Source organism: Parambassis ranga, chromosome 21, assembly GCF_900634625.1.
Source record: "Parambassis ranga chromosome 21, fParRan2.1, whole genome shotgun sequence".
NCBI lineage: Eukaryota > Metazoa > Chordata > Actinopteri > Ambassidae > Parambassis > Parambassis ranga.
Window position 1 is genome coordinate 6722127 of NC_041041.1, and position 27757 is coordinate 6749883.

The 27757-nt window shown below is 41.0% G+C and overlaps 1 protein-coding gene across 4 annotated transcripts in view; it reads right to left on the reverse strand.

Moving 5' to 3' along the window:
- The window catches only part of lrch1 (leucine-rich repeats and calponin homology (CH) domain containing 1), a 47720-nt gene extending 21556 nt beyond the window's left edge, over positions 1 to 26164 (reverse strand). For all 4 annotated transcript variants that reach the window (XM_028393186.1, XM_028393185.1, XM_028393184.1 and 1 more), the window contains exons 1-5: positions 25817 to 26164; positions 7026 to 7170; positions 4307 to 4433; positions 4019 to 4124; positions 236 to 372 (exon numbers count right to left, since the gene is read on the reverse strand). In XM_028393186.1, coding sequence (XP_028248987.1) covers positions 236 to 372; positions 4019 to 4124; positions 4307 to 4433; positions 7026 to 7170; positions 25817 to 26042 — 741 coding nt within the window. In that variant the 5' untranslated portion in view covers positions 26043 to 26164. The remainder of the gene's footprint in view (positions 1 to 235; positions 373 to 4018; positions 4125 to 4306; positions 4434 to 7025; positions 7171 to 25816) is intronic.
- Between the last annotated feature and the right edge of the window lie 1593 nt (positions 26165 to 27757).

Here is a 27757-nt window from a genome sequence, read left to right on the forward strand (position 1 = left end):
ATAGGTAAGCACACACAGTGCTTACCATAGTGCTTTGTTCACTGTAGAATAGGATTTCAGGTCAGGTAAAGTGACGATGCCCTCAAAAATAATGCCTTACATAATTTTTGGCTTTGGGTGGCAAGTACATACCACAGCATATAATTAGAATCAACTTTCTTTGTCACATACACAGTTGTACACAGTGCAATGCATACTGAGACGTTTCTATATATGTGTTCATGTGTGTGTGTACCTGTGCAGGTGGACTCTGCAGTGGGTTGTTTTCTAACTGGAGCGACTGCAGCTGTGTCATTTTCCTGTAACACACTGGGATGGTGGACACCTTGTTACAGGAGAAATCAAACTTCACCAGAGGAAGGTCAGCCAGGTCTGAAAAATGAAAAACACACACACACAAACACTTAAACAGCTGGTTTTCACATCAGATGTACCACTGCATGTACATCACAAAGTAAATGTTTACAACATGGTGTTAGATTAAAAACACTTAGGACAAAGCATGTAAATAGAGAAATTGTTTGTGATATTAATATTTCTCATCAAAGCTCAGTTCTGCTACTTGTGAAATTCCATTGCAGGAACCTAGGTCTAAATAAAGTTCCAGTACAGGAACTGGTTTAGGCCTTGTTTTCCTTTGCTTTTAACCAGAATCAATCAGCCTTGTCCTGCTGTGTTCAGGGTTACTCAGAAGTACTATCTCTGACAGTAAGTGTCCACAAAATCAGCCTTAAAGAGTTGCAAGGAAGGTTCCAGCAGTGGAAATGGTGCTTAGTTTTGTGATCGGGATTGAGGGGCCTGTAAGAAAACATGAAGCATTGTTTTGCACTGCATTTTTTGCAGATGATGATATTCAGGGAACATTTAAGACCACTTCTTACAGAATAGAGGACTCATTTAAATCCCTTTGGAGCTTTGGCTCTACTGAAGGATCTTCTACTCCTAGGGCATTTAATTCAGTCACTGTCTTTTATCTTGTTGATGTTTGGACCGTCAGTTCTTTTTGTGCCTAGGAATAGTCTATTAGTCTTTTGGAACACTTCATGGTGCTGCAGGCTGAATCAGACCCTCAGACTGATCAGACACCTCCCTGATGTCATTGATTTATATTCAGAGAGCTACAGAATTTGAGGACAAAAGCTGTGCATATGGTATACAGGGTGAGGTTAAAGGATGTGCAAACACACTTGTGTTTTACAACAAACACTACATTACAAGGAGCAACCACACAAAGACTGATTCAAACAATGTGTCCATGAAGTGTTTAAAGTCAGCTGCTGAACTGTGTTAATCTGTAGTGGACTACACAGACACACTCACATGGCTCAATCCGCCAACATGTTTCCCATCAGACAGAACAATGTGGCTGTTGTTATGTTCAGAGGAGGTGTGTAATTGTTTGCAGCTGAGCCGTTTCTGTTCTCGTGAAGTTCATTCCCCATTAAATCTAAAATACCTGAGAAACCAGGAACGCCTCTTTTAATTGTTTACAACTGCAGTTGCTGAGCAACAACTCTAATGATATGATTACTGTTGCATAAGTATATGCAAAAGTAATCAATGTAGACAAATACTGAAAATGAAAATGTGTGTTAGCTTTATTACTGTAAACATTTTTCATAGTTGTATTTTTAGGCAAAACATTACTTTGCTGGATGCCTGCATGTGTGTGTATGTGTGTGTGTGTTTACATGATGTCTTCAGCATTAAGCTCCTCAGACTGATGTGTGGGTTTGTGGACAGAAACCATATCCTGCTGACTGCTAATGACGCGTCGTTTAAGACCCCATCATTTCTGACAGTGATCATTACAAACTCTTCCTGACAGCGTCTCATAATTAAAACGCTTCATAGGCAGTAATAATGTCGGCAGTGATGGAGAGCGCTGCGACACCACAAAGCATTCGTCTGGTTTCTGGATAAAAATACACTAGAATATTTTATGTAGGCAATCATCACTGCTGCTGCGGGGTCAGCTGGGACAACTTAAAGACAAAATGCTCTGCCAAAAACACACAAGAGAAATAGTAATTTTATCATAAAGCAGTCAGACTATAATAAGCATGACCAGCATCACCACACTGACAATGACAAAGGATGAAGCTGTAACCTTAGGTCTCCACATCTGTGTTGTTCTGTAGTGATAACTTTTGAATTAGCATGCTAACCAGCTAGCTGTTGTAGCTACACAGACGTCCAGTGCATCATGCGCTACAAAGGTTTCTACCAGGACTGTGTGGGGATAGTTTGGGGACATGGCTCAGATGCCATGCCAGAAGAAAGGTTTTGTTCTGTGAGGGTGGTCATAGTAGCTGCTTTGTTTCCATCAATTCTCTCCTAGATTCTAGCCACTTCTTATTGCTGGCGGGGTAATGGAATGACTCAATTGGTCATATTTCTACTAAGTATGATAATAGATGATGTTTGTTTAATTCTAGTTTCTTGCTTTGCGTCTACACTGATTCAGTTTTTCTTTGTGTTTTGGTATTTTAGAGAACACCTCCTCTATACCAGTAGCAGTGTTTTAATTCAGAAAAGCCATATGGAGATCTAAGAACTGGACTAATGTGATTGTTTTTACTGGTCATAGTATGTGCTTTAATTCTTAAGGTGACTGTTGTGTTAACTGTGAGGTACAAACTTAAGAGATTACTGCAGCTTCACTCTGCTTCACAGGGCCATAGGATCAGCTGTTTGTGTGAGATCTGAACTTAGTAAAAAAAATAGTGATGATTTTACTTTAAGTTTTGATGTTCAGATTTCACCGACTTGCTACTCTGAGCTTGGCCGGCCCTTAAGAAACCCATAAAACAGTCATGGTGGTCTTATCTTAGGGACTCTCCGGAGCAGCAATGAAGTCTGCACAGGCTCAACGGATATTAAATCAAAAACAACATCCCTCCCATTGTTGGGGCTGCCGTCCAGTCTGTCTGGTCTAAGCCTCCCTGTCGCTGTAGCATCAGGCTGTAGAGCCAGTTTAAAGCTCATCAGTCAGTCTAAGGGACAGTCATAATAATAAAGGACAAGCATATGCCAAGTTAGGAAAATAGAGCGATAAATCCAAACAGACTGGAAGAGCTGAGGCACAGGGGTAAAGCTGGACGAATCACCCAGAAAGCAGTCGTTCATCATTCTGATGGACTATCTGCAGCCTGACAGTTCTCCGGTCTGTTTATCAAAGACCCACCACCATGTTGGACGACTGACAACAGAGGCAGAAACTGTTTAAATGCTTTTGCCTGCTCAGTTTTCAAATGAAAAGGAACTTAACAGGACCATTCTTATTAACTCTAAAACTCAGTTTTGGTGTGGCTGATTGCGGCCTCAGCCGATCAGCAGTCAGACTGGGTGATGTCTTTCCACATGAGCTCCAGAGGTTTGCAGTTGTTGTTGTCAAACCTTTGGGGACTGGAGGTCGCCTGACGGTCACACTGCGGGTTAAGTATATTTTTGGGGACGGGATGGGTGGGGCAGTGCATTTAGAGGACTCTGTGGTCTTATAGGCAACTCCCCCCTCTCTCATAAAGGGGGAAGGATTGTTCCATTTCTATGTTTGATTGCAGATCATGCTCGACTTTTCAATAAGACTCAACACCAGTAATAGTAAAGTTCAACAGTCTAGCCTAAATTACACACCCAAACAAATCTTACCAACCTACTGTGTGCTGTCGCAACGTAACCCAAGAACATACTTTAAGCTAGTAGTCTTCAGCTCAGAAGGATAAAAGGACCAATCTGGGCTGAATAGCACCACAAGTAGCAACTACTAGGGCTGAAATGAAATCGATGCAGAACTACAAGAACTGCAGTTCCTCAAACTGAATGGCTGCTAGGTGTGTGTCAGCTCCTCTCATGCTCCACATCTTTTCCTATATTAGTATCAACCAGGTTTTTCGTCAAACTCTAAATGGCGATGGGGTGACCGTCCACACTATGGCTGACATCATGGAGTGTTGCACCATTTTTGCTTACAGTTCCTGAAAAATGTCCTTTAGTATTATTATTGTTGTTATTATACCTTCTGGCAGGACGCAGAGAAGGTTTCGGCGGACATTTAGTTCTCGCAGGGCTTTGAGTCGGCCGATGTGACGAGGAAGAGCTGTGATCTCGTTGCAGCTGATGTCCTGCAGAGGGCAAGAACAGCCATCATGTTAGTAACATTTATTCATGCACATATTTGCATTTTTAATATTATGTCAGAAAATGACATCCCAGTTTAGCAGAACATTTGGTGCAGTAAAACTAGTAAGGATAAGGTTGCCTCAGGACGAGACTCGGGTGACAAACATCATATAAACAGTCCTACCAGCTCCATGAGCCTGTGCAGCTGTCCGATGGTCTCTGGCAGGCTGACCAGCTTGTTGTTGCTGGCGTTGAGGACTCTCAGAGGTAAACCACACAGGCAGGCTGGCAGAGAGCTCAGCTGGTTACGACTGCAACACAAACACCATTCATTAACAAAAGACAAATCTTGGAATTAGAATTTCAACATAACAAAAAACATTTTTTTCATAAAATTGATTTGTTTTTCTTGTTTTTATTCAACATGTTGTGATTATGGCATGAAATAAATTCAAACACAAACAGCTCTCGTCTGAAACAAATAACACTATAATCGAATGCGTAAAGGGAAGTGAAAAAGAGGGCATAGCAGTAAACTCCGTAAGAAAAAACTGCATGATTAAAATGAAATGTAGAGACGTTAACAGACTATGTTATTGTGATTATATATTCACACTCACTGCAGAGTGAGTGTGAACTCACCCCATGTGAACTCAACTTATGAGCCTCATGGGAAGAAATATCTCACACAGACACTTACTCTGCATGTCTGTTTCTGTGTGTGTATGTAAAAGTAAGCTCCAACACACACACACAGAAATACGACAACTTGGCTTCAGATCACTTCAACTTTGTTTTATTCGTGTGGCATTTGAAGTATTTGTTGTGTTTGACAGTGTGGTGTTTGTAACTGTAATATAGTTTATATAGCATTAAAAGCGGGGAACAGTTCCTCATAGTTAAAACATCACTGTCTTTTTTTTAAAATATATGTTTTGCTTGTGCAGCACAGCAGGCGTCCTGCATAAATAAATCAGACAGACTAAAAGCAAACCAAATTGTGTCTTTAATCTCTTACCAAGCAAGCACACATAAGACACACATATTGTTTGGACACACACAGTTTCACCACAAAACTGAAACCCCCTCTGACTCAGCTCTGAAAATAGCTTGCAAGAAACTTCTAAGTGAGTTAATCCAGCTATGCACACTCACAGACAGTGAGACTGCATTATTTCTGTACATTCCATTTTTCCATATTCCACCTTCAGAAAGTGCAAAAATATCTGTAATAATCTCACTTTAAAAAAAGTTTTTTTTATTTTTGATTATGTTTTTGTTAACAAATTGAAAATCCTATTGGGTATTTATCGCCATCTGTTGGTCAGTTTATTACTTCCATTCATGTCAATATATCAACACAGTGGGTCACACGAGGAATCCTTTGTTTCTTCTATGGCTGGAATCTGTGTTATTTTTAAAAAAATGTTAATAAATAGCAGAGGATTAAGACCATAAACTGTCAAATAACCATAAAACAAATACAAAATCCAGAACAATAATAGAGCCTTGTGTAAAGAAAAAAAAACAGCTAACTAAAAGAAGTACTTCAGATGTGAGCTGTCTGACTTTAAAGGCCCTAAAAATAAAACTGCTCTTTATTCCTGGAGAGGAGAAGTGTGATTTTGCATTAAATTATCAATGCACTCTGTGACAGCACCATGACTGGAAACATGGCAGACTGTCAGACTGTGCCTATGCAGTTTTATTTCAGGCTGCACTGGAGCAGCTGGAAAATAAACTGGCTGTAGTTTAACATCACTTCCTCAAATGTTGCACTCGCAGCTAATAAGAGTCCACAGGACTAGAGAGTAACACAGAGAGTGCTTCAGGCAGTGGTTTCATAGCTGAGATAATGAGGAGCATCAGATGCATTGTGTAAATGATGCTGATGCTGCAACAAAGCCTGACAGTTGCGACAAACTTTAACAAAAGTGACACGACAGAATGCAGTAAAGGATCTGCAGGAATGTTTGCATTGCACACGCAGCTTTGATATTGCGGTGGTCCATGTAAAATAAATCAGGAGACAAAAATATTTCTCTGGCAGAGAGCAGAGACAGCAGGAACACCTTGACCTTTAAACACAGCATGGACAGAGTGCACTGTGTGTGAAGCTGTGTGTGTGTGTGTGTGACAGAGCGCACTGTGTGTGAAGCTCTGTGTGTGTGAGTCAACTTATAGTGTACTGAACACCAGCTGTGTGTGCTGACACTTGGCATGCTTTGGATTTAACAAGCTTGGTGCATCACATACACACAAATCCATGACCTCCTCTACCAGCACAGCACCAGTTAGAGATCACACGCACATACACACCTGCAGTGACAGGCAGATCAGTGGAAGCGCTGCGACCCTAAGCCAACACACAATGCCAGAGTCTGCTCACATTAAAAGCACAATAATGCCGTTTTATTTTTGCTTCGTCACTCTGATTCAGTGCTGTATTCAGAGCATGCAGGCACAACTCTGACTACAGCTACACACACGTGTGCCTTTGTATCTCTGTGAGGACACTCTCTTACGCAATTCTCATCCACTTAAATGAAAAAAATAGTGCATGAAAGAAAAGAACGTCTCACTTTGCACGAGAGTGTGTATCTGAAGCTCAACTTTATTTCTTTCTATTGCAAAAATGTTTGGGATATGTGGAACTAATGGAAGCGAGTTTTCTGGAAAAATGAACAGTACACATAAAAAATATTATGAACGTAACATTTTTCAGCTGACTGTTTAATTTTGGCACTTAAACAGAAGGATGCCTGTGTATATTGAGAGGGAAATAAGCTTACAGTTCATAAACAACACTGATGCATAGTACCCAGAATGCAACAGAGGATGCAGAATCTGGTAAACAGCCTCTGTTTCACACTATAAATTCAGTAGTGTGTCGATGTGTATACCTGAGGTTTAAGGAGGTGAGCGACTGCAGGCTGATGACGCTGTCTGGGATGGTCCTGATGCAATTATGATACAAGTTCAGTGTCTCCAAGGCAACCAGGTGGCAGACCTCCGAGGGGACATCAGTCAGTCGGTTCTTTGACAGATCTGCAGCATAAAAAATAATAGATCAGAAGATGACATCTAAAGAACAAACAGGGATGCATCTGCTTGATGTGTTTTTAACACCTTATCTCCGGGGCAAGTTTAATCATTGAAACACAGCTAATGGCTTAAAATTGTACTGAGATAAGATAATCCTTTATTAGTTCCACAATGGGAGAAAGATTTCTGACATCTGAACAGAAACTATGCAGATAAAAACATGTTTATATTTAACAAAAGAACTGCTAGCACACAAGGAAGGGCTTTTTGAACAGTCACTTCTCTCCAACTTTACAGGATGCTGATTGGTCTACGACATCAGTCAGTGATTGTTTCTTAGGGCGACCTCTTATAGCTTCTGTACTGCAGTAAATCATCCTAGTTGTTATATTTGCAAATGATCGCTGCAATAGTAAATTGGTTGTGAAAGTTTTTTTAAATGTCTCAGTGAGTGTTCCAGCAGACTCCACACTGCAGTATGTCATTATATGATAATATGAGATCACACGGTATGAATGCAAAAAAAAAGGGGATTTAGTCAGACCAACGATTGACTCTCCTCTGACACAACATTCTGATAAAATCTGCTTAGCTGTTGAACCCTTTGAACCCCAAGCTGTTTTAAAACATTTTTCCACTGTTTGGAATAAATTTTCATTGAAAAAAGTCCTTAACCCTTAATGGAACTAACACAATCTCTTTGAGTACTTTAACACAATTAGTAAGACGTACATTTGGACATCAAATCCTACATTTGAAAATATGGGGTTCAAAAATTCACAGTTTGACAACTGTTGTCAGATTCAGGGCAGTCAGTATTTGTCCGAGGGGCAGAGGTCAGCAGTTTAAGGCCAGGATTAGTGACATCACATCCTGCTGTTGCCTGGCAACAATAGCATCAACATTAGTTATCAGCTGCCGCCAAATAAGGCCTAGAAATGTCAGGACAATTATTCCACATTGTTCTGCAGCAGCTGAACTCTCAGGCTTCTAAGAAACATTTCTTCTTTGTTAAGGGAACAAAAACAAAGAACAAGAGTTCATATGGTCTGGTGGCAACAATCATAGAAAAAGTAGTAGTATTCAGTATAAGGAGTCAAGAGTTAAAAGTTAAATTAAGATGCAGCACGTCCTCTTTCATACGAATCAGGTTTAGTGTTGTGGAGTCATTAGTAAACATGAGAAGACACATTAGTGGTGTAGGGTGCTGATTGACCTTCAGCTTTAGTTCAGTATCTTCCCTAAATAAACCTATAATTTACAGAGCAAAGCCTCAGGGTGCAGATAGAGGAACAGATGTAATCAACAAATGTTTAGAAAAACACAGACCTTTACCTTTACTCTCAAAACTAATCAAACTAGACTGAGAGGCCACTGATCGCCATGAGCAAAGGTGTTCCTGTTGCTGAAACTCACAGATACATAAGATCATCAACACCACAGGCAACAGTTGAAACCTGTTTAAAACAATGTGAGTGTAAAACAAACAGCCAGTCAGTCCTACTTTCATCCTAAAAGCAAAGGGCAGCAGGGCAACTCATACAGCTAGTCATGACAGTTGTGTGTATGCGTGTGTTTGTAAGTCTCTTTGACCTCCTAATTAAAAAGTGGGATGTGGGATGAACACTTCTGTGACCTTAAAAACCTCACAGACAGAGGAAGAGAGACACATTAGGGACACCTCGATGTCACAGACACACATCTGTCAGTTTACATTTGAATGTGTCAGCACATGATGTGATGATAAAAGCCTCAGGTCATTTACACACACACACTCTTTGTTTCACTCACTTTTATTACTACTACTACTGTCAAAGCCACATGGGCATGTGTAGTCCTGTTGTGATTTTCCCGTTTTTATGCTTTTTAGAATAAATGATTCATTTTTTCATGAAATATCAGTATTTATTTGGTTCTATTTTCTTTACAAAGCATAGGTCATCAGAGTCTTGGAGTTGTTCATGTTCTGACAGTTTGTCACAGTAATACTGTGCAGGATTTACTTTAAATACCACACTTCAAACCTGCCTGCATATTTTGGGTTCAGCAGGTTTATCAGACAGTACTATATTTAAATAAAGTCAGTGGAGTCATCCAAGAGGGAAAATGTGACATAATCGTTTAGTGTGACTGTTCTCAGTATTTTTAAATTGAGGCTGCTGTCTTGAACTCTTGTTTGTCATGTTATGACATGCTGTTTTGCCGTAGTAAGCCTGGCTTCTTTTTTGTGTTACTTGTTTATTTGAGTGTTGCTTATTGATTGTTTTTTTGTTGTTGTTTTTGTTATTCCCTTAAAGGTAGGGTAGGAGATTTCATTCTGATGCGCTTTTTGTTAAATTAGTGTAACTTCTCTTTACAATCCGATAGCAACCAATTAGTTCGGCAGTTTTGCTTTAAAACGAAAAATATGAATCATTTGTGGAAGCTATAAAACGCTAAAAACATCAGCCAATCCAGCGAGGCGCACCACTGCGGAGTATTGGCTGGTTGTCATTCTCTTCCTGCACCAGATAGGTACGTGCATGATGGCCGAAGTCACAGACTGGTTGGGAGGCGTGGCTTCGGGGTGAACTCCAAGAGAAAGGGGCGTGTGTTTACGTTAAAAATATGGCTGACTCTCACTAAGTTTTCAAAATCTCCTACCCTACCTTTAACACAACAACTAAATAACCTGCCTAACCAATTCCACATGGTCTATGTTACTTCCCTAACCCCCAGAAAGCCCCCATTCCCTTTTAGAAGCTGTACAGGAAATAGCAGGGCATCTAGGAAATCAAACCAGTAATCAATCAGTCCTCCTGTAACCTCTGAGATTCTCCCACAACTTCTAAATCTCAAAACCTTTACATGGGACGCCAGCTGAGTTAAGAGGCCAAATTCTCTCCAGTTAACATGTTTGAACTTGCAGCATCAGATGGCAGCACAGCAGCTTCAGGTTTGATTTCCAGCTGCTGATAACGATGGCCGTCCACATGTTTGTCTTCTTTATGAGGATAAAGAAAGTCCTTTATCTGTAAATACAAATATCACAAATATACACACCACGCCCTGTAAGGCAGGCGTGGGGCTTCCTGTGTTAATAGCAACACTCTCCCTCTCCTATGAGCAGGAAATGGCATCAGCAGGGTAATGAAGAATGTCACTGTGTTGCTGCCAAGGTGCGATCTTAGACTTCCAGAAGTTGAAAGAGAATGTGCCAGAAGACGACATGAACTTTAGACCAAACTTAAATCAGCTTATGTTTAGTTGAAAAGGTGTAATACACACATGCTCCTTTAGGCAATGACCACAAAAATACAACTATTTAGCACCTTAGCTGGTAGTATCATCAGGAAATTACCTGAGTTGGGGTAATGGGCTCACTGAAGCCTACACAACCAGACGTGTGAATCTAGCACAAACACCAGATTAGTTAACCCAGGTCTAGTAACCAAACTAACTATGATTTACAGACAATCAAAAACACAGGGCACATTTATTGTGGTTGTGTGACCAGCAGCAATTATGGAACAGTTGCTGTACAAAGACATGCACTGTACAAACACTGCAGGAATGTGGAGGCTGAGCAGCTGAGACACAAGAATGTTTTCTTGCCCACTGATTAGCACAGAGCTCTGTCAACTAACAACAACAGTGAAGGAAAAAGGAAGGAAGGACAACAGGAAGGGATGGAGGTCAAATCAAAGAGAAGATAAAGAAAGACAAAGTTCACATCTATTTAAAGTGTATATATGATAACCACTGTATGTGTTGATTAAGCATTATGAGCTGGTGTTGTTGTCCGACTGCAACAGGTACCCACTCCATTTTCTTGGATGCCATGGCAACAGGTTCATACAAGCACAGGAGGGTGCTAGCTACATAAACACTGGTCATTTTTTAGAAGATTTCTTCAGCTTTTTAATAAGCTGTTCCAATTTGTTAAAATCTAGATTCTGCAGAGTCAGTTGTTTGGAGACCTCTAAAGTAAGTCTACACTTTGTGTGTGCTGCAGCTGCATCCTCTGGTTCTACAGGAAAAGGCAGGTCTCCTCCCTGCAGTAAAGTAATGACAGGCTTTACTCCACACACACAAGTACAAAAATAGTACAAAGCAACACTACCAAAATAAATACAATCTCAAAACAAAAACTGTAGAGTTCAAAAACTATCAAAAGTGTGACCACAGTAACTAAAAAGCAAAGCAAATAGTGAGATAACAGGAGAGGAGGAGTAATGAGAACAAACCTGAGAATAATAAGGAGAGGAAATGAAGAGTCAGGGATTATACAGCTGAGGGAAAAACCACAGTGAAGACTGCAGTGGCTCTGCGGTTACTGCTTCACACACATAACTACTCACACATGTCAGCTAACACACTCACACACACAAATGAAATGGCACTTTTCAAACAAACTAAGGTAATATGCGGACACAACAGTTACTTACTTGTTTACTTTTAGCACTAATCTCAAGAGAGAGCAGAACTGCACAGGACACTGTGGATCACCACAGACCAATAGCTTCAAACTCAGCTAGATGGATCATGGTGTGATCTCATGACCTAATAAATCTCACTAGAATACAGTTATCCACCTATTACTACTATCAGTATTAACATAAAGCTATGATGATATGTTGGCTGGTCCTACAGCCCATAACACATACCAAATGTTTGAGGGATAAAATGTTGGTTATGTGTTGGAGTGAGGTTAAGGTTAGGCATTTTTATGTAAGAAATGAGAGTCCTCCCAAAGACAGAAGTAGTTTTTCTTGGCAATGTTCTCACCACTTGCTGACTGAAAAGGAAACAGTTTGCTCTCACGGGTGGAGCTGGTTTGGGATGTTGAAGGTGCTACTGGGGAGGAAAATAAAGGAAGAACCTGCTGCATTTGTGATAGCTAAACCTGTCTTTTCTGGGCAAGTTAAATTAAAATGTTAGAACAACAGAAGGACTAAACAAAGACAAGGCAGAAAATACATTTGTTACACAACAGAGGGTAAGAAAAAAAGACCAAAAGATATAAAAGCAGGATAACAGAAATTGAAGTCGCTATGACAACCATGTAAGGCTTTCTGCATCGATGCAGACTTACATGTCTGTGAATACATCCATGTGTGTGATGATATATGCATCAGTGGCTACACAAATATGTGGGCACGAGTGTGTGTGTTTCTCATATTTATCTGAGAGCAAAAAATGCATATTTGCAGTCTGTGTTGCCAGGTCTAAACATAGATTGTGTGTGTGTGTGTGTGTGTGTGTGTGTGTGTGTGTGTGTGTATGGGAATGGCTTGTCCTCCCACAAGAATTCTGCGTGACCTATTTCTCGACCCATGTCCATCTGCCGCAACCTCACACACATTCACAAAAAAGGCCTATTAAAACACTTGAGATTGGCTTTATAAGGTCTGTTTATGGCAGGAAAATGTGCACGCACACACACACACACACACCAACCAAACTGTTTTCCTGTGCTACTGGAACATTCCTCATGTGTTTATTTGGCCTCTGAAAAACCATTTCTACTACCAGCAGAGACGTCTACTGACAGAAGTAACAGTAGAAAAAAAACAGTGTAGACCACGCTGACCTTCTTCATATCAGGACTTCCTCTCACTGTGACAGTTATAATGAATTGTGCTTATCAATGTGCTTATAGAAGGCAAAATCATGCTAAAGGAGCAGGATTTAAAAACAGGTTCAATATTGAAATTTGCTCCACACACAAGACAGCTGGAGTTTGAATGACACAGTGTGCATTTTTAATTAATATCCATAAATCTGTCTGGAAATCATTGAAAAGCAAAGCATGGCTGAGTATCACCACAGATTTGCTTCTATGTCAAATAAATGCACTAAGCACTACGCAATGAGTGCACTGCAAGTGCTATTAGCTGATAGCTTAACCAATATGTTTCCCATTGCACTTATTCGACATAATGTAGGTTTACAAGTGAAGAGGTCCAGAGCATAACACACTGAAACGATGTAAACTTCCTGTTTTCATCCCTTTAAGCATTATAGGAAATACCCCCTGGGATTTATAAAGTATTTCTAATTCTGATTCTGATTTATCTTTAAGAAAAAAGTGAGAAATGAGCTGTGTCTGGAAGCCAACATACAGTTACCACTATCAGAACTACACCCATATATCTGCACGGCTGCTAAATTGCGCACATTTTGCTAACACTACAGTCAGACATACAGTCTTGTTTACAGGTCAAAAAACACTTCCTTCCTGTCTACACTATTGTTTTTCCAGTAGTGCAGCATTCAGCAGAAGCTATAGGCTAAATCTCTGTTGTCTCATTTAACGCTTGGCGCAATTTTGAAGGTCTACAAGATGCCTCGCTGTCATAGTTTGCATCTTTTATCAGATGCAGCCCCTGAATGAAGACAAGGCTAAATGATAACATGAATGACTAAATCCATAATTATTATTTTACCATGGCATAAAGAATTGAGTACTGAATAAAGCTCACTATATATGTATACTACAATATTTGTGTTTTTGAAATGAGAGCTTGTTTGGAGGTCTCACTCTTCTCTCCCCGTCCTCCCTCTTAGACAGTCACCCTCCCCGTCCCGCTTCACTTCATTTGTCTCTGAATCTCTATGTTTTGTTCTCCAGAACAACTGACGTGAACTGCCTGTTATATAACAGAGCACGAGTAGTTCAAGTGAACATCCACCCACATCAACTCAAACTGCCGTACTCAACTTAACTCTCTGTGTGTGTGCACAACAGCTCACTATAACACACACAGACAAAGAGGTTTAATTCCTTTTAAGGACAGAACAAACCTAAAGAAAACAATCAGTGTGTTTGTTTTTGTTGTCTCATAATTTACTCATGTCACAGTGGGGAACAATGTTCCATCCTCCTGCTGCTCTGTTGCTCGTCCCACTTTTTTCCTGCCTCCTCGAATAGAAAATTAGGACGCAAGGAGAACACCCAGAAAGAGGTTCTTCTTCATGTGCACACATGTACACACAAGTCATAACTTAGCTCAACAGTGTTAGAAAATACAGTAGCTACAGAAACAACATGAGATTGTACTTCATTTGGGGGATATAAGGATAAAACCCTCAGTTATCTCCCCAATGCCCAAAGTCTTTCAGGTCTATAATCAGCATTGCCACACCTGAACTGTCTATAGGTTATTTTGCATGTTTCATTGCAATTTAATTGTATGTTGTATTTGAAGACAAACTTAATCAAATATGAACTGCCTTTTTGTGAGACAACTGATAAGAAACAGCGACTGTCTGTCTACTGGTCACTGTATTAGTTAGTGTAATTTGGACCCCATTCAACTACTTTAGAACTAAGGGGACCCCACATAAACACCGTTGATGTACAGATGCTATGTACTGTAGTTGTCCATAACATGCAGCAGTGTACAGCCTCAGCTGCATTCCATCTGGCAATCACACAACACAAAAGCAGCGTGTGTGTGTGTGTGTGTGTGTGCATAAAAAGCTGGGGGGATCTCTCTCTCTGTCTGTCTGTCTGACCCAGTGACCAGCAGACAGTCATGGATTAGTCATACAGTGGATTTACAGGGTCGGGGCTATGATTATGAGGTGGGGTTATAGCCACAGACAAATTATTGTACAAATATATATATATATATATATATGTATACAAAATATTGATCTGCAAACAAAAAATGGCATTTTAATTTTCACTGTTGTTTTGACACATACCACAAACATGTTGTTGTCTTTAGTCAAGTCATGAAAACCAACAACAAATAGAATACCTTTATGCTACAGATAAGAAAAGGCTTGCTTTTCCATAAAAACCAATAGAAACAACCCAACCAACCAACAAAAGGTGATTAAATAGACAAATATGTGCCACAAAGGCATCCAAGTGAGATTGATTGAGACTGATTTTAGCAAAAGGATAGGAAGGAAGAATTTACAGTGAAGACAGACCGATGAACAGAGTGACACAGAACAAACAGGGTGAGAGATGGAGGGGGCAACATTTAAAAATAGAAAGAAAGGGAAAAAAGACCACCAGAGGGAAAAGGGGAAGAGAGCTGGCACAGAGAGGCATTAACAGGATTAAAGAGGGGGGAGTTTCCTCAAACTGGCAATTCACCAGCCACACTGTCAACATACACCACCCTGCTGCTGGCACACACACACACACGCCTCATCATCAAATGCAACAACAAACCCCCCCACCACTGACCCACATCTTTCATTGCTGTCAGCATATCACCAAACTGTGTGTGTGTGTCTGTGTGTGGCCGTTGGCAGGGCTGCAGGGGATGGCGTGCTCACAGAATACCTCCCACTCCCATCAAAACACACACACACACACACACCAGCCACACAGACACACAAACACGATTACTGCGACTACATAAAGTCTGGGTAATGAAGCCTTTAAAAATCTAAATATTATTACTTCTGCAGGGTCTGTGGTCCTCACAGACTCTCACATACTGTACTTACAGGAATGAGTCATTTCTATTTCTATGAAGAGATATCAACATGAATGATATGCACATAATGAAGGCAAAAAAACAAGATTTGTGGAACCAGAAGCTTTCTAATTCTGTTTGCAATAATTCTCATTAAGTGCATCATCACAAACAAATACCCAGTGTAAACACCATCACAGTGTCACACCTGGGTAAGCGAGTTTACGTCTGAGCAGAGAAGCCACTGCATTTCATCCGTCTGGATGTGGATTTATTTTGTTGCGTGCATGTGTGTGTGTGTGTGTATCTGAGCATATGTGAACATTTATTTATATATGCTGGCATGTGCTTCATGGTGAATTAGGATAAGCCTGAAGGAAAAGGATATGGAAAGTGTGTGCGCTTGTCACAACGAACTGGTTATGGATGTGTGTGCGCGTCTGGATGCCAGTATGATGCTGGAAGGATTTAAGTGGAAGATGGAGGTGTGTGTGTGTGTGTGTGTGTGTGTGTGTTTTGGGGGTGAATTTGGCCTACATTTGGAGGGATGAGAGACTGTTCCTGTTTATTTATTCGGTGGGTTCAGTGTCTGTCAGAATGAACCGAAATACAGGAGATGAACTCATTTTCTTTCCCCAATCCATTAGACATGTATGTTGTATGTTTGTTACACAATAAAGAAAGAATGATCTTTAAACACAGGGTTCATATTAAAAACATAATTCCAGGCCCATAACTCACTTATTGGTGAGTCTTATTCAAAAATCAATCAATAAAACAATCTAGCTGTATATCACCACAGGGGAAGTCATGGGTTTTGATGTGGACTGATCTTAACATAAATATGTGCACCAAAACTCAAAGGTAACTTTCCAGTACTGGCGTCTAATGGATCCATGTGTTGAAGAGGGAGGAGATGTAGGATTACATCTCGAGTTAGAAGTCTGGAGTGGAGTTTCTGCTCCACAGAGAAACTTCAGAGAGGCTGTCTGATCTTAGCAGAGTACAGCTGCAGCAGATGAGAAACTGATAAAAAAGAACATTTAGGCACAAACACTGACACAAAGTTATGACCTCAATCCTTAACTGCACCACTGCAACACCATAAAATACTCAAGTTACACGTACAAACATACGATGTAATGCCTCACGTCATCGTCTTGGTCTGAGTGTGTAAAACGATGTGGCAGCCGGCGGTCACAGCCCGGTTCATTGGTGTCAGATATCAAAAACAAAGACCACTTCCTGCTGTGCTCAGTGATCAGGTTTCCCACTGCAAAGGCATAACCTCCTCTGATGTAGAGTTAAGTTTACATCTATTGACCTCTGCCCAAAGACCACCTTCAAATAAAGGAGTCAGAAGAATGTTCCTGCACAAGGCTTAGATCTAAAAATGTGAACATTATGATTTAAGATTGATGTAGTGTCATCAGACCTCTAATAAATCTCCATATGACAGTAACTGCATTTTAAGCCAGACTGAAATATCTCAACAGCTGCTGGATAAATCAAAACAATGTAGAGAAGCTCCCAAAAAGGCATATCCTACTGATTTTAAGGACCTCCTGCCTGTTTGCGTATAAAATCTGTGGCATTGTGTAACATTCAGGCTTCCATAGCCGGATAAGACACTGCCTAACTTTGGTAGGCCTGAATAACAAAATAAGCATAGCTGTAGTTGTAGTGGTACTTTACAGCTCTGGGAGGTGGGAGATCCTCGGCTTCCCTGACAGGAAAAAATCCAAGGCATTGCCTCCTGAAAACAATTGGGTGGGGAGCGGTCACTTCCTGTCTCTGTGCTGGAGGGAAGACCAGCATCTCGCTACTCCACCTTACAGTGTCAGATAATCACAACTACACCCATCCTCAGGTTGGCTTCTGCTTTAGTTCAAAACCTGAAGATAACCACAAAATAGTTACTTTTTTAACCCTTTAAACCCAAGCCAGTTTCTAGATGCCTGTCACATTTTTAGTCACTGTGGCTAAGTATCTTTGTGTGGTATACACTTACAGATGCTTCATTTTTGGCAGATTCTTTGTTGAAAAATTAAGAAAAACAGATTATAAGATTTAACTATGTATTTGAAACTGCTTGAAGGTTTCGATCAAATTTCTGTTGTATTATTATAGCCCAATAATGTAGGTCTGTGGAAAAGGAGTTGACCATCATTCTTTGCTGCTCTCCTCTGACTCTGTCTGGTGTCTCTGTAGCTGTCTATTCCTCAGAGAAAAACCATTAACTGCTCCATTAACTGCTTCATTCACTATGCATGAAGCACTGGCCCTCCCACTTACAGCCTGCTGTGAACAAATCAATGTGGAGGGGTTTAATGTGAAGATTAACGTGAGAGGTGATGTTAAATGATGTATTCATGAGGGTGAAGGTCAGGGTCAGACTCACGCAGCATGTGTAAACAGGATATCAACAATAAAACATCTGCACTGATACATTTGTACATTTCTTTCTTTAAAAAAAATGTTACATTCAAAAAGATGTTTTGAGCTATTGTATGTGTGTTGCCATGCCAGCTGTCATTACATTCAGGTGTGGCAGGAACACAAAGCGGACAGACCCTCCTCCAACCTGACACCCCAACACATTCCTGGAAATCCACAGCTTCCTGTGTGTGAGTGTGAGTGTGTGAGATGTGAGTGTGTGAAGTACATGAATGGGAAGGAAGAGCAGTGAGGTTGAGGAAGTAACGGTGGTAAACCCAGGGGAGGTAAATCATGCCTCGGGCGCTCATTATGTATCCATCCACACACATTAAAAATGTGTGTGCTTTACATCACACTGCATCTAACACTGCACATGTATTATTGCTGCTGAGTTGTGACTTCCACAAGAAACTGCTGCAAGGAAAAAGAATCATACGTGGATATCTTGATGTAATCCAGACTGGCTCTGTGATGTTAAGATCAGGGCTCTGTGGGCCTGTGGGGTGTGTGTGTGTATCTCTGTGTGTGTGTGTGTCAGGCCATCTGCTGCAGGACTACTTGTTCTTGTGCCTGTAGATAGTTCTTTATGACATATGTTTAGGTTTACTGTCAGGCTGCAGATTGAATAAAAGGACCTTAAGTGTACTGTAAAAAAATACTTTTCAGCAGCTCTCAGGCAGAAAGCATTACGCTCGTCAGCAACATTCAGATCCGGATGATCTGCTTCCACAAATGCACGTGTCTGTCTTTGTTGAAGTAATTCATCTCCTCCTACAGCTCAGCAGAGACCCACACAGCTAGAGCAAGCTTCTTTTTTTGCCCATATGATTGATTACTTGAAAAGAACAATGGCGAAGACAGAAACACCTTCCAAAAAAATGTTAAGAGATTTTCAACTTGAAGTGAATAGAATACAAAAAAGCCTCATGGACTCTGTTGGAACCAGTACTCCACTCTGATTGTAAAGAGGTGTCAGAGTGGGTTTGCACGTATGTTAACTGTACTGTATTGACCCCATGATTACATGGCAGCAGGAAGACAGATCATTTTAAATGCCTAAAAATATGCTGAGTACAGTACACAAACACGTACAGTATGAAGCTGAACACTGTGTGTGTCCACTGAAAAACTGCCAAACGCTGCAAAAATGTGTATTGTCTGCACCTGGGAACGTGGTGGGAAGGGGTCTGCTGCTGTGCTAATGGGGACATGGGCACACACAAGCTGAAAAACCCATAACAGACTAGGGCAAAATATTTAAATGTGATTTTTCTAGTAGTTTTAGTATGTAGTAAGTATTGCGAATGCATTATTCACTCTCAGGACTCTACATTAACAGGTGCCCCCAGGCATCTGTAATGTCCCATGAAAAATAAATGAATGAATTTTGTATTTTATTACAAGAATTATTTCTTCCATGATCATTAATTAGGCGACAAGGACTCAAATGTAGCAGGTAAGACAGAAGTTCATACTGTATGTGTTTGATCTCTTACATACAGAAGCTTCATTACTTTAGTTATTCCAATTACATCTAACATTTTCAAAGAGATTTTCATTTACAGTTTATCTCCTGGCTACTACACTGTTGGTCTTCTAGTTACAGATTAAAAAAACACATACATACATGTTAAAAAAACAAAGTAAGGGCATGTGTGTGCATGCAAGCTGTGCAGACACGCATGGTTGCACATGCTGTGCACTCTCCTTTATCTGCTCTCTTGCTGCTTCAGCAGTCTGTGGATATTTAATATTTTACCCTCATCAGGAGAATTAGGGGTGCAACCTTTCAGTGTTGCAGATAAAGAAATGCTGTTAATTGTCAACTCAGCAGGAACACACTGTGTGTGTCTGCTGCTAAAAACAACTGCTGCAGATGATGATTTGATGATCACCAGCAGACTCACACAGAACACTCCACATGTGGTCAGCATTTGAAGATATCACCTTAAACCTATATCAAATATCCGACCTCTGATTCAAGCCACTCTTATCTGGGCTATTGCTTGTAATTTTTCTTTGATATTAAGTGAAATATATATGTGGGTGCCAAATAGTTGCTCATGCTCCTTCCTCTTACTAGATTCATCATCTCCCCTGAGAATGTTATCATCATTTACTACCATATTAAAGGATCCCAAGAAAAACATATACAGTCATGTGTATATAATGTCATGGTTTGGCAGTTCCCATTCTTACCACCACACATGTGAGAACAGACAAACTGGTTGGATTAGTTTGGAAGTCAACTTCCTTCACCCTTTCTGTTCCTGGAAGCAAGAAATACAATCCAACTTAAAAAAAAAAGAAGGATTATGTCCTTCTTGTAAATCACACATAGACAGTGATCTGCAGTCAGCATGTTGTTGACTCCACATGTGCTTATGCCTCAGCCTTTAAACTCACCATGCACAAAAGTTCAAATTAGTCATTTTCTCAGTCTTAATACAATAAATTATTTATGTTCATATGTCTTCTTCAACCTATCTCATTTAACATGGCTCTGTGATGTTTACGTAACCCACATGGGAAATAAGCTAAATGAAGGACAGACAAATAAATAACTATATGAATAGAGTATCCATTCAAATTAATGATTGTATGCTCAAATTATTGCAGTTAAAATGTGAAATACTCAATAAACTGAAGGTTTCGTTCATCTAGCCAATCAGACGTGTTAGCCCTCCCCTTGACCTTGTTTGGTCACGCCAGCGGAAGTAAAACACAGACTAGAGTCAGTCCGGTAACGTCAGCAACAGTGGTTAAAAAATCGAGGGAAACCGGTACAAAAGTACAAAGTTAATACGGCGTTTCCTTTTATTAATGTATGCATTATGTGACATTATTAAACGGCGGTGTGGACTAAATGTCGTCGGAGCAGCCTGTGCGCAGAGTAGGAAGGACGCCATTGCCAGATTGTGTGCTGATGCATTGCCCCGGTGAGTGTGCTAACAGTTGTAGCTAATTAGCGTCTAAATGCCCGCTAGCACGCGGCTAAATTAGCATCTGAAGGTTCGCCAGCATGCATTTAAATTAGCGTCTAAAGTCCGTTAGCTTATGTGCTAAATGTTGTCATGTAAATCCCCATTTGATTCTGCTAGCCTTGTTAAACTTTCCAAACGGGATATGTTGTTGGTTGTAAGACATGTTGCTCGTAAGCAGACACGGTTTGTGACGCATAAACACTTTCATTCAATGTGTTGATTCTGCTGGTAGATTTTCCCTGTCAGCAGTGATAATTATTGCAGACTGCAGACATTAGGGAGGAGCATCAGTGACTGGGTCTCTTTTCTGACTTGATCTATATTGTTTTATTGGTATGCTAATAGAGTTCTTACTATAATTGTGACTCTAGGCTAGGCATTGCATTTGTTTCTGAACTAAAATTTGATACTAAGGAGGACTACATATATTGTACAACAGAGATGGTGATAATAAGTTTTAAGTTTATTGTATGTTCATAGAGTTAACATAAGGTAATTCTTCTCTGACCTCATCCATAGGTCATGTTTTTTGGTTAATTGAGATCTTCGCAATAAGCAGAGACTGTGGAGGACTTCACAGAGGAGTACAAGAGATGCTGAGGAAGACTTCCTGAGGAAGAGCTGTGACCTGAACAACTTCAGAATCTGGTAGGATTGAACTGAATACACTCCGCTCCAGAGAAACAGACTCCTTCGCAAACTGACTATAAGTAACAGACCCAGGTCTGCACAGTTTAGTTTGTGTGCACAGTAGTGTTGTTTGTTTTCTATACTGATATATGGTTGTGTGCTTATTCTGGGCCCACCTGTAACAATAGTCCAATATATGCTTTTAGATGTCATCTTTGTGCTTCCTGTTTCCCTGAGGTGAGCTGAGAAGTGTTCCACATCTTCTGACATGTCCTATTCATGTCATTAGTTGTTCCTGCTAATATTAATACCATTATTATCATTGGTTTCCCTTTTCGTATAACTGTAACCTGCAAGTTACTTTTACATGAAAAGTTACTGAGCAGAGAAATGTGAAATAAGGTAGAAACAAATCCAAATTGCAAAAGGAGGTTAAACTATACAACTACTGTTGTATTTAAACCCATCCCATGGGAACAGTTATAAACATTCTAAAACCAGCTCTTTTCCAGCAAAAACCCACCTCTCATTACGAGAATGAGTTAGTGGGAGGAAGGTAAAAAGAAACCAGCTCCCATTTGTGGTTCACTACAAGTTGAGGCTTGTGTAGCTGCTGATATGAAACTAGGCTGAAGCACAGTGAGGGTGCCTGTGGGTGTGTGTGTGTGTGAGAGAGAGAGAGAGAGAGAGAGAGAGAGAGAGAGAAATAGAGAAATAGAGGAGAGAGAGAGAGAGAGAGAGAGAGAGAGAGAGAGAGAGAGAGAAATAGAGGAGAGAGAGAGACTGCTCCAGTGTGTGTGTATACATGAGCACATTCACCATGTGTTAATCCATCACAGTGACTCACTCTGTTCTCTTTCATCTAATTTCATTTCATGGGGGTTGATGGTAGTTGTCGAGTGATCAGAGACGACTTCATCTTCACCAATGAAGATTCAGCACACAGTCATTTACTACTATCAGCCAGTGTGTCTGTCAGCATGTCAGTGATATTCACGCATGTCTGTTCTGGAGGTTATTTTGCCAAGTGCGACTTGAGAATTGTGTGTGGTTGCATGTTTTGCATTTATTGAGCTTTTGAGGGTCTGTTTCATAAAAGCTTGATGAACCCTAGAATTCTAAATGAAACAACCAGTAAATATATTTCAAAAGTGCAGGCTGCACACATTCTCCCAGAGGAACAGCAGTGATATATTATCTGTCTATTACTCTAAAAAGCTGAGTGAGAGCATTAATAATTAGTTAATAATTCTTTAAATTTAAAAAAAGAATGAGTGAACTATCAGCATCTAACATCTGTAGCATCTGTTTTATTGCTTTTGGCCAAATAGTGAAAATCAAATTAACCATAGACCCCTAATACAAGGCTGGGTAGCAGGAAACTGACGTAATGCAACACTGTTCCTTGTATTTTGTCCCAAAAAAATAAGGTCTGAAATGTTTGACTACATCATCAGAAACTAATAAATGCCTTAGGACTGACCTTTGAATGAAAAGGTCATGCTAACTTTATCTTCCCTCCCTTTGCTGCAGAGCAGGGCCAGTTCTAGACAGTCAGAAATGTGAAGGGGGCATCATGTGTACACTTGATGTTAAAGCACTTTTTTTCTCTGTTCTTATAGTGACAGTATTTTCCTTGCTGAATTTGGTTGTTAGCTGTGTTAAAAGCCAGCCTGGAGAAGTGGATTGCACTTTGTCAGGCCTCTGCCTTCAGACCTGTCCAGCTTGGGTGTCCCACCCCCTTGACCACAGTAAGGTGGCAACCCCTCAGGGGGGAAACTGAAAAATAAAAATAAAATAAATAGAATAAAATAAAATGTCCTTCATCCAGATTTTATCAATCAACAACATAGCATTTATCTGGATGGTCTAATTCTCCAAAAAGTTTCATCTAAAGTAAGACTAGTAGTAGTAATGGCAGCTGTCTGATGTACTAGCGGCAGTAATATTGCTACTACTGTTAGTACAGGTAGGAGCAGCACCACACTTTTTAAAAGCTCTGAAAATTGATGCATTACAGTGTTTGTGTCCTGCTGAAAGCAGCAAAAGCAGTAAAAACTGCTGTGATGATACGAACAGTGTAGAACTGCAGTCTGGGGCGGGGCTTTATGTAGGGGTCCATCAGACAGTGTTCATTTGTCTTTAGTCTGTCACATTCAGCAGACGTGGACACATCTCTGTGCTCATTGTAACACTGCAGCTTTTTCAAAGTCTTCTTCGTAACCACACTGAAATCTGACACTACGCCGTTAGGCTACGTCTTGACTCGCTTGCATACGGAGGGTGATTGGATGTTTACTGAGGGTTCAGGGTGTGAGTCTGTGTGTGCGCTGCAGCCTGTGAATAGACACAGCGGACGGACAGACACGAGGGAAGGATGGTAAAAAGCGACCCTTTTTGTCAGATTTTTCCACTACCGCTTATCATTTTGTCACCATGTAATATAATAAATTTGTGAGTATATTACATGTGCTTTCTCAACTTCTAAAAATTGAGGGGTCAAGACATTTAGTTGAGGGGGCACTGCCCCCTCTTGCCCCTGCGTAGAACCGGCCTTGCTGCAGAGATGCTGAGAAACACATTTAAGACTCTGTGACTCAAAATCAACATGTTTAGCCATCCAGCTGCAAGTAACAACAAATCTCAAATCAAACACTCACAGCTGTGGACAAAAGCTGCTAAAACCCCCTGAAATCCTGTCAGTGTTCAGGTAAATTGTTGATGAGCAAGTCAGCATGCTGAGAGAAGCATAAATGCAGACTGTATCCTGAAACTTTGATGCAAAAGCATTTAGCCTTTATCAGTGGCACTGTAAACCTGTTGAGCAAGGTCACTCACTTTACTGCTGTTTCCATAATTCTACTTCATACTGCTTTGTGTGTGTTTCTGTAAACGTGAACTGCTGCGGTTATGTAAGCCAAATTATTTTCCTAGTGCACATAAACAAAGTTTGGAGCAGCATGACATCACTGAGGCTTTTCAGTCTGTAACACAGCAGAGCCTCTTATTAATGCTGCTGCGAGGAGAAACAGCTTTTCTTAGTTTGTGTTGCCATATGAAGTCTGTCTGTTTAGAGCCGGTGTCCCTCTTAATACAGAAAAAAAATACATTATTGTATTTGAAATTTTGTACAAATAAACCAGGCCATCGGATAAAAGTGAAAAGTGTGAAAGCCTTTACAGTGTGATGCTTCCAGCGTACTGCCAAGTCCTGCACTTTTAAAGCAAAATCAGCTTAACCCTATGGATCCGTGTAATGCCTGAGCATATAGTGAAAACAAATAACAAATAGTAAATCAGTGCTGCTGCAGGGATTAAAAATGACCAACAACCATGCAACCCCGGACTTTACTATCTACCGGACATAAACCCTGCTCTTAGATCAAAACACCGTAATAGCGTTGACCTGATACGTTATTAGAAAAGAGAGACGGAGAAGCCACTGTGAACAGCACCACCCTTTTAGAAGGTGAAATAGCCCCTGCTTTCTCAGGACACCGGGCTGCAGTACCACACCACCACAGTACAGGTAGACTTTAAGACTTCATTGTGTCTGGGACACCTGATATACACAATAACATGTGCTTTAAGAAAAACACTGCCATGTCATGTTCATGCCACAGGAACATCTTCTACTTATAACTGCGACAAAAGACAATTTTTTCAAAATACAACGGCACAATAGGAGCGTGTCTGGATTCACCCTGCTGACCATGCCGCTGTATTACTGAAAATGGATTAAAAGGAAGTGGTGGGGATTTCCACTCTAGGCCCACTGAAAAGTCATATCCCTGATAAACACTCCAATGCCCACTTCCACTGTAGCGCTCCACACAAGTCAGGACTTGACAGAAACACATTTACCCACAAAGCCATCAACTAATGACAGATGAGCCTAGTCACCCACACTGTTACCTGCGGTGAGGTTCAGGTCAGCAGTGCGTCTGCTTTACAATAAAGCGAAAGTTTCAAATACACAGCACCAGGTCCGGGGTGGCTACTTGAACAGACACTAAGAAACACACCGCGATGTAAATAAAGTACAGCGGCGACAGAGGGATGTGACCACGCAGCTATAACGCGTTACAGCAGGGGTCCGTTACCTCCGAGCACCGGGTATTTTCTCCCGGGTTACAAACGCTGGCCGAGAAGATGTACCAGGGGATATCCTTACCTGCCTCCACCGTGTCGGTCAGGTCGTGGTTGGCGGCTGTCCGGGGAAACTCCTTCAGCTTTCGGGAGCTGAGGTTGAGGACACCGCTGGCCGCCGCCTCCTCCAGCGCCCGCTCCAAGCCCCGGTTAGGAGGCAGGTTTGCGCTGCCGATGTGACTCTGGATCGAGGGAGAAGAGCCGAGCTGGGCGAGAGGAGGGCGAGCCGACTCCGGTCCCAACGTCGCCATAATTATCCACCTCTCCGCCTTTCACCGCTGCGTGTGTGGGTTGGTTATATTCCGGGAGACAGCGCGGAGTAAGCTAACGTTAAGGCGAACAGCGGGACTCTTGACTTCCCAGGCGTGCCCGTGACGCGCGTTCACATTCCTCCCTAGTTGTCGCCGCTGCGTCGGTACGTCAAAACACACGCGAGCCTCGACATCCGGCGCCAACCTTCAAAATAAGACACCACGCACAACGTTACAGTGAAGAAAGAAGCAATATTTTTCATTAAAATGTTCGAGCAGTTTAAAGAGATGTATCAACCTAATTATGTGCTTTTGTAGATGTGTAACACTATTTATACAGTACTTGTTGTTAATATCTATAAATACATTAGTATTTTAATTTTGGAGCTGCACTCGTCCTCTGCGTTTCCGGTCTCACTTTGCATTTCTTTTGACTTGGCGCAGCTTTCTCGCTGCGGATGCTCATTGGGCTCATTGGAAATTAAAACCGCAGCAAAAACTTGAGGAATAGCATCCTCTGCTGGGCAAAAAAAAACATGTCAACATTTACTATAGCTTTTCCACAAAATGCCGTTACACCTGATTGATAATGTAGGATGCATAACGTTTCCTGGTATCCTGGGATAGCAGCCTTTATTTTAGTGTTTTTATTATCACAATCTGCAAATATTAGTTTAGCCAAATGCTGTAATATGAAAGCACATTTTTTATTAAATAACCTTTATTTATACCATCTTCTGCAGCCTGTGTGTGGGTGAGAGGGGTGAGGTGTGTGATAGTGAGAGGGCTCCATGGGGGAGCAGCAGTGCTGATTCAGCTGATTGCATAACAGGCTAGCATCAGCAGATATACAGTGCTGATCAGTGATAACGGTATGTGTGCCAACCCACAGTTGTACTTGGACCTCTGCTGACTTATCACATAACACACCCCACAGACTGACTGTAATGTTGACCTAATTGCCATGCTTCACTTTATCAACATATCTTCACTTTCATATGATGTCATCACAATGTCTGTTTATAATGTGACCATTCTGGGTGTCCCTGTTGGAAGAGCTAACAGGCCTGCACACATTTTCAGTCTCTTCCCATTTGGGGGACACAGCTTTAGTCCCCAATTACAACAGTCTGCCTCCCCGAAAGTGACACACAAACATAACTTGACTGAATTTGTATCCAGCAATGACTGAATCCACTGTCAGCTGATCATGAAAACCCACTGAGATTGAATTCAGTTTTATTTATATAGGTTTTTACCTTTCCTGAAGGTAAAGTGGAGCTTGTCCATGTAGAGCCTTATGTGTAAGAAGTCTATTCTGAATTTCTTCACTGAGAAGGAAATTCTACAATACGGGGACCATGTGACCAAATGACTTCACACTCTTGGGCCTGCAGCAACAGACACAACAAAAGCAAAGAAGACTCCTTCTTTTAGCCTGATAATAAATGTCCTGATTTGAGCCCTTTAAATCACCTCCAAATATCCTCAGAATGTTCTGACTAAACAATAATGCCCTCACGGTTCTGAAAACACCCGCCCGGTTCAGGAACATTGTCTTTGTTTATGTTTCAGTTGCAGAAAGGCTAAATTTGAGCTGCTTCTGGTTTTTTTCTCATTTAAGCTTAATCAAACACATTGATACTCGACTTTAACTATAACTTCCTCTTTCCCCCGCCAGCTGACGTGACAGTAAGTCAGTCTGCTGAGTGCAG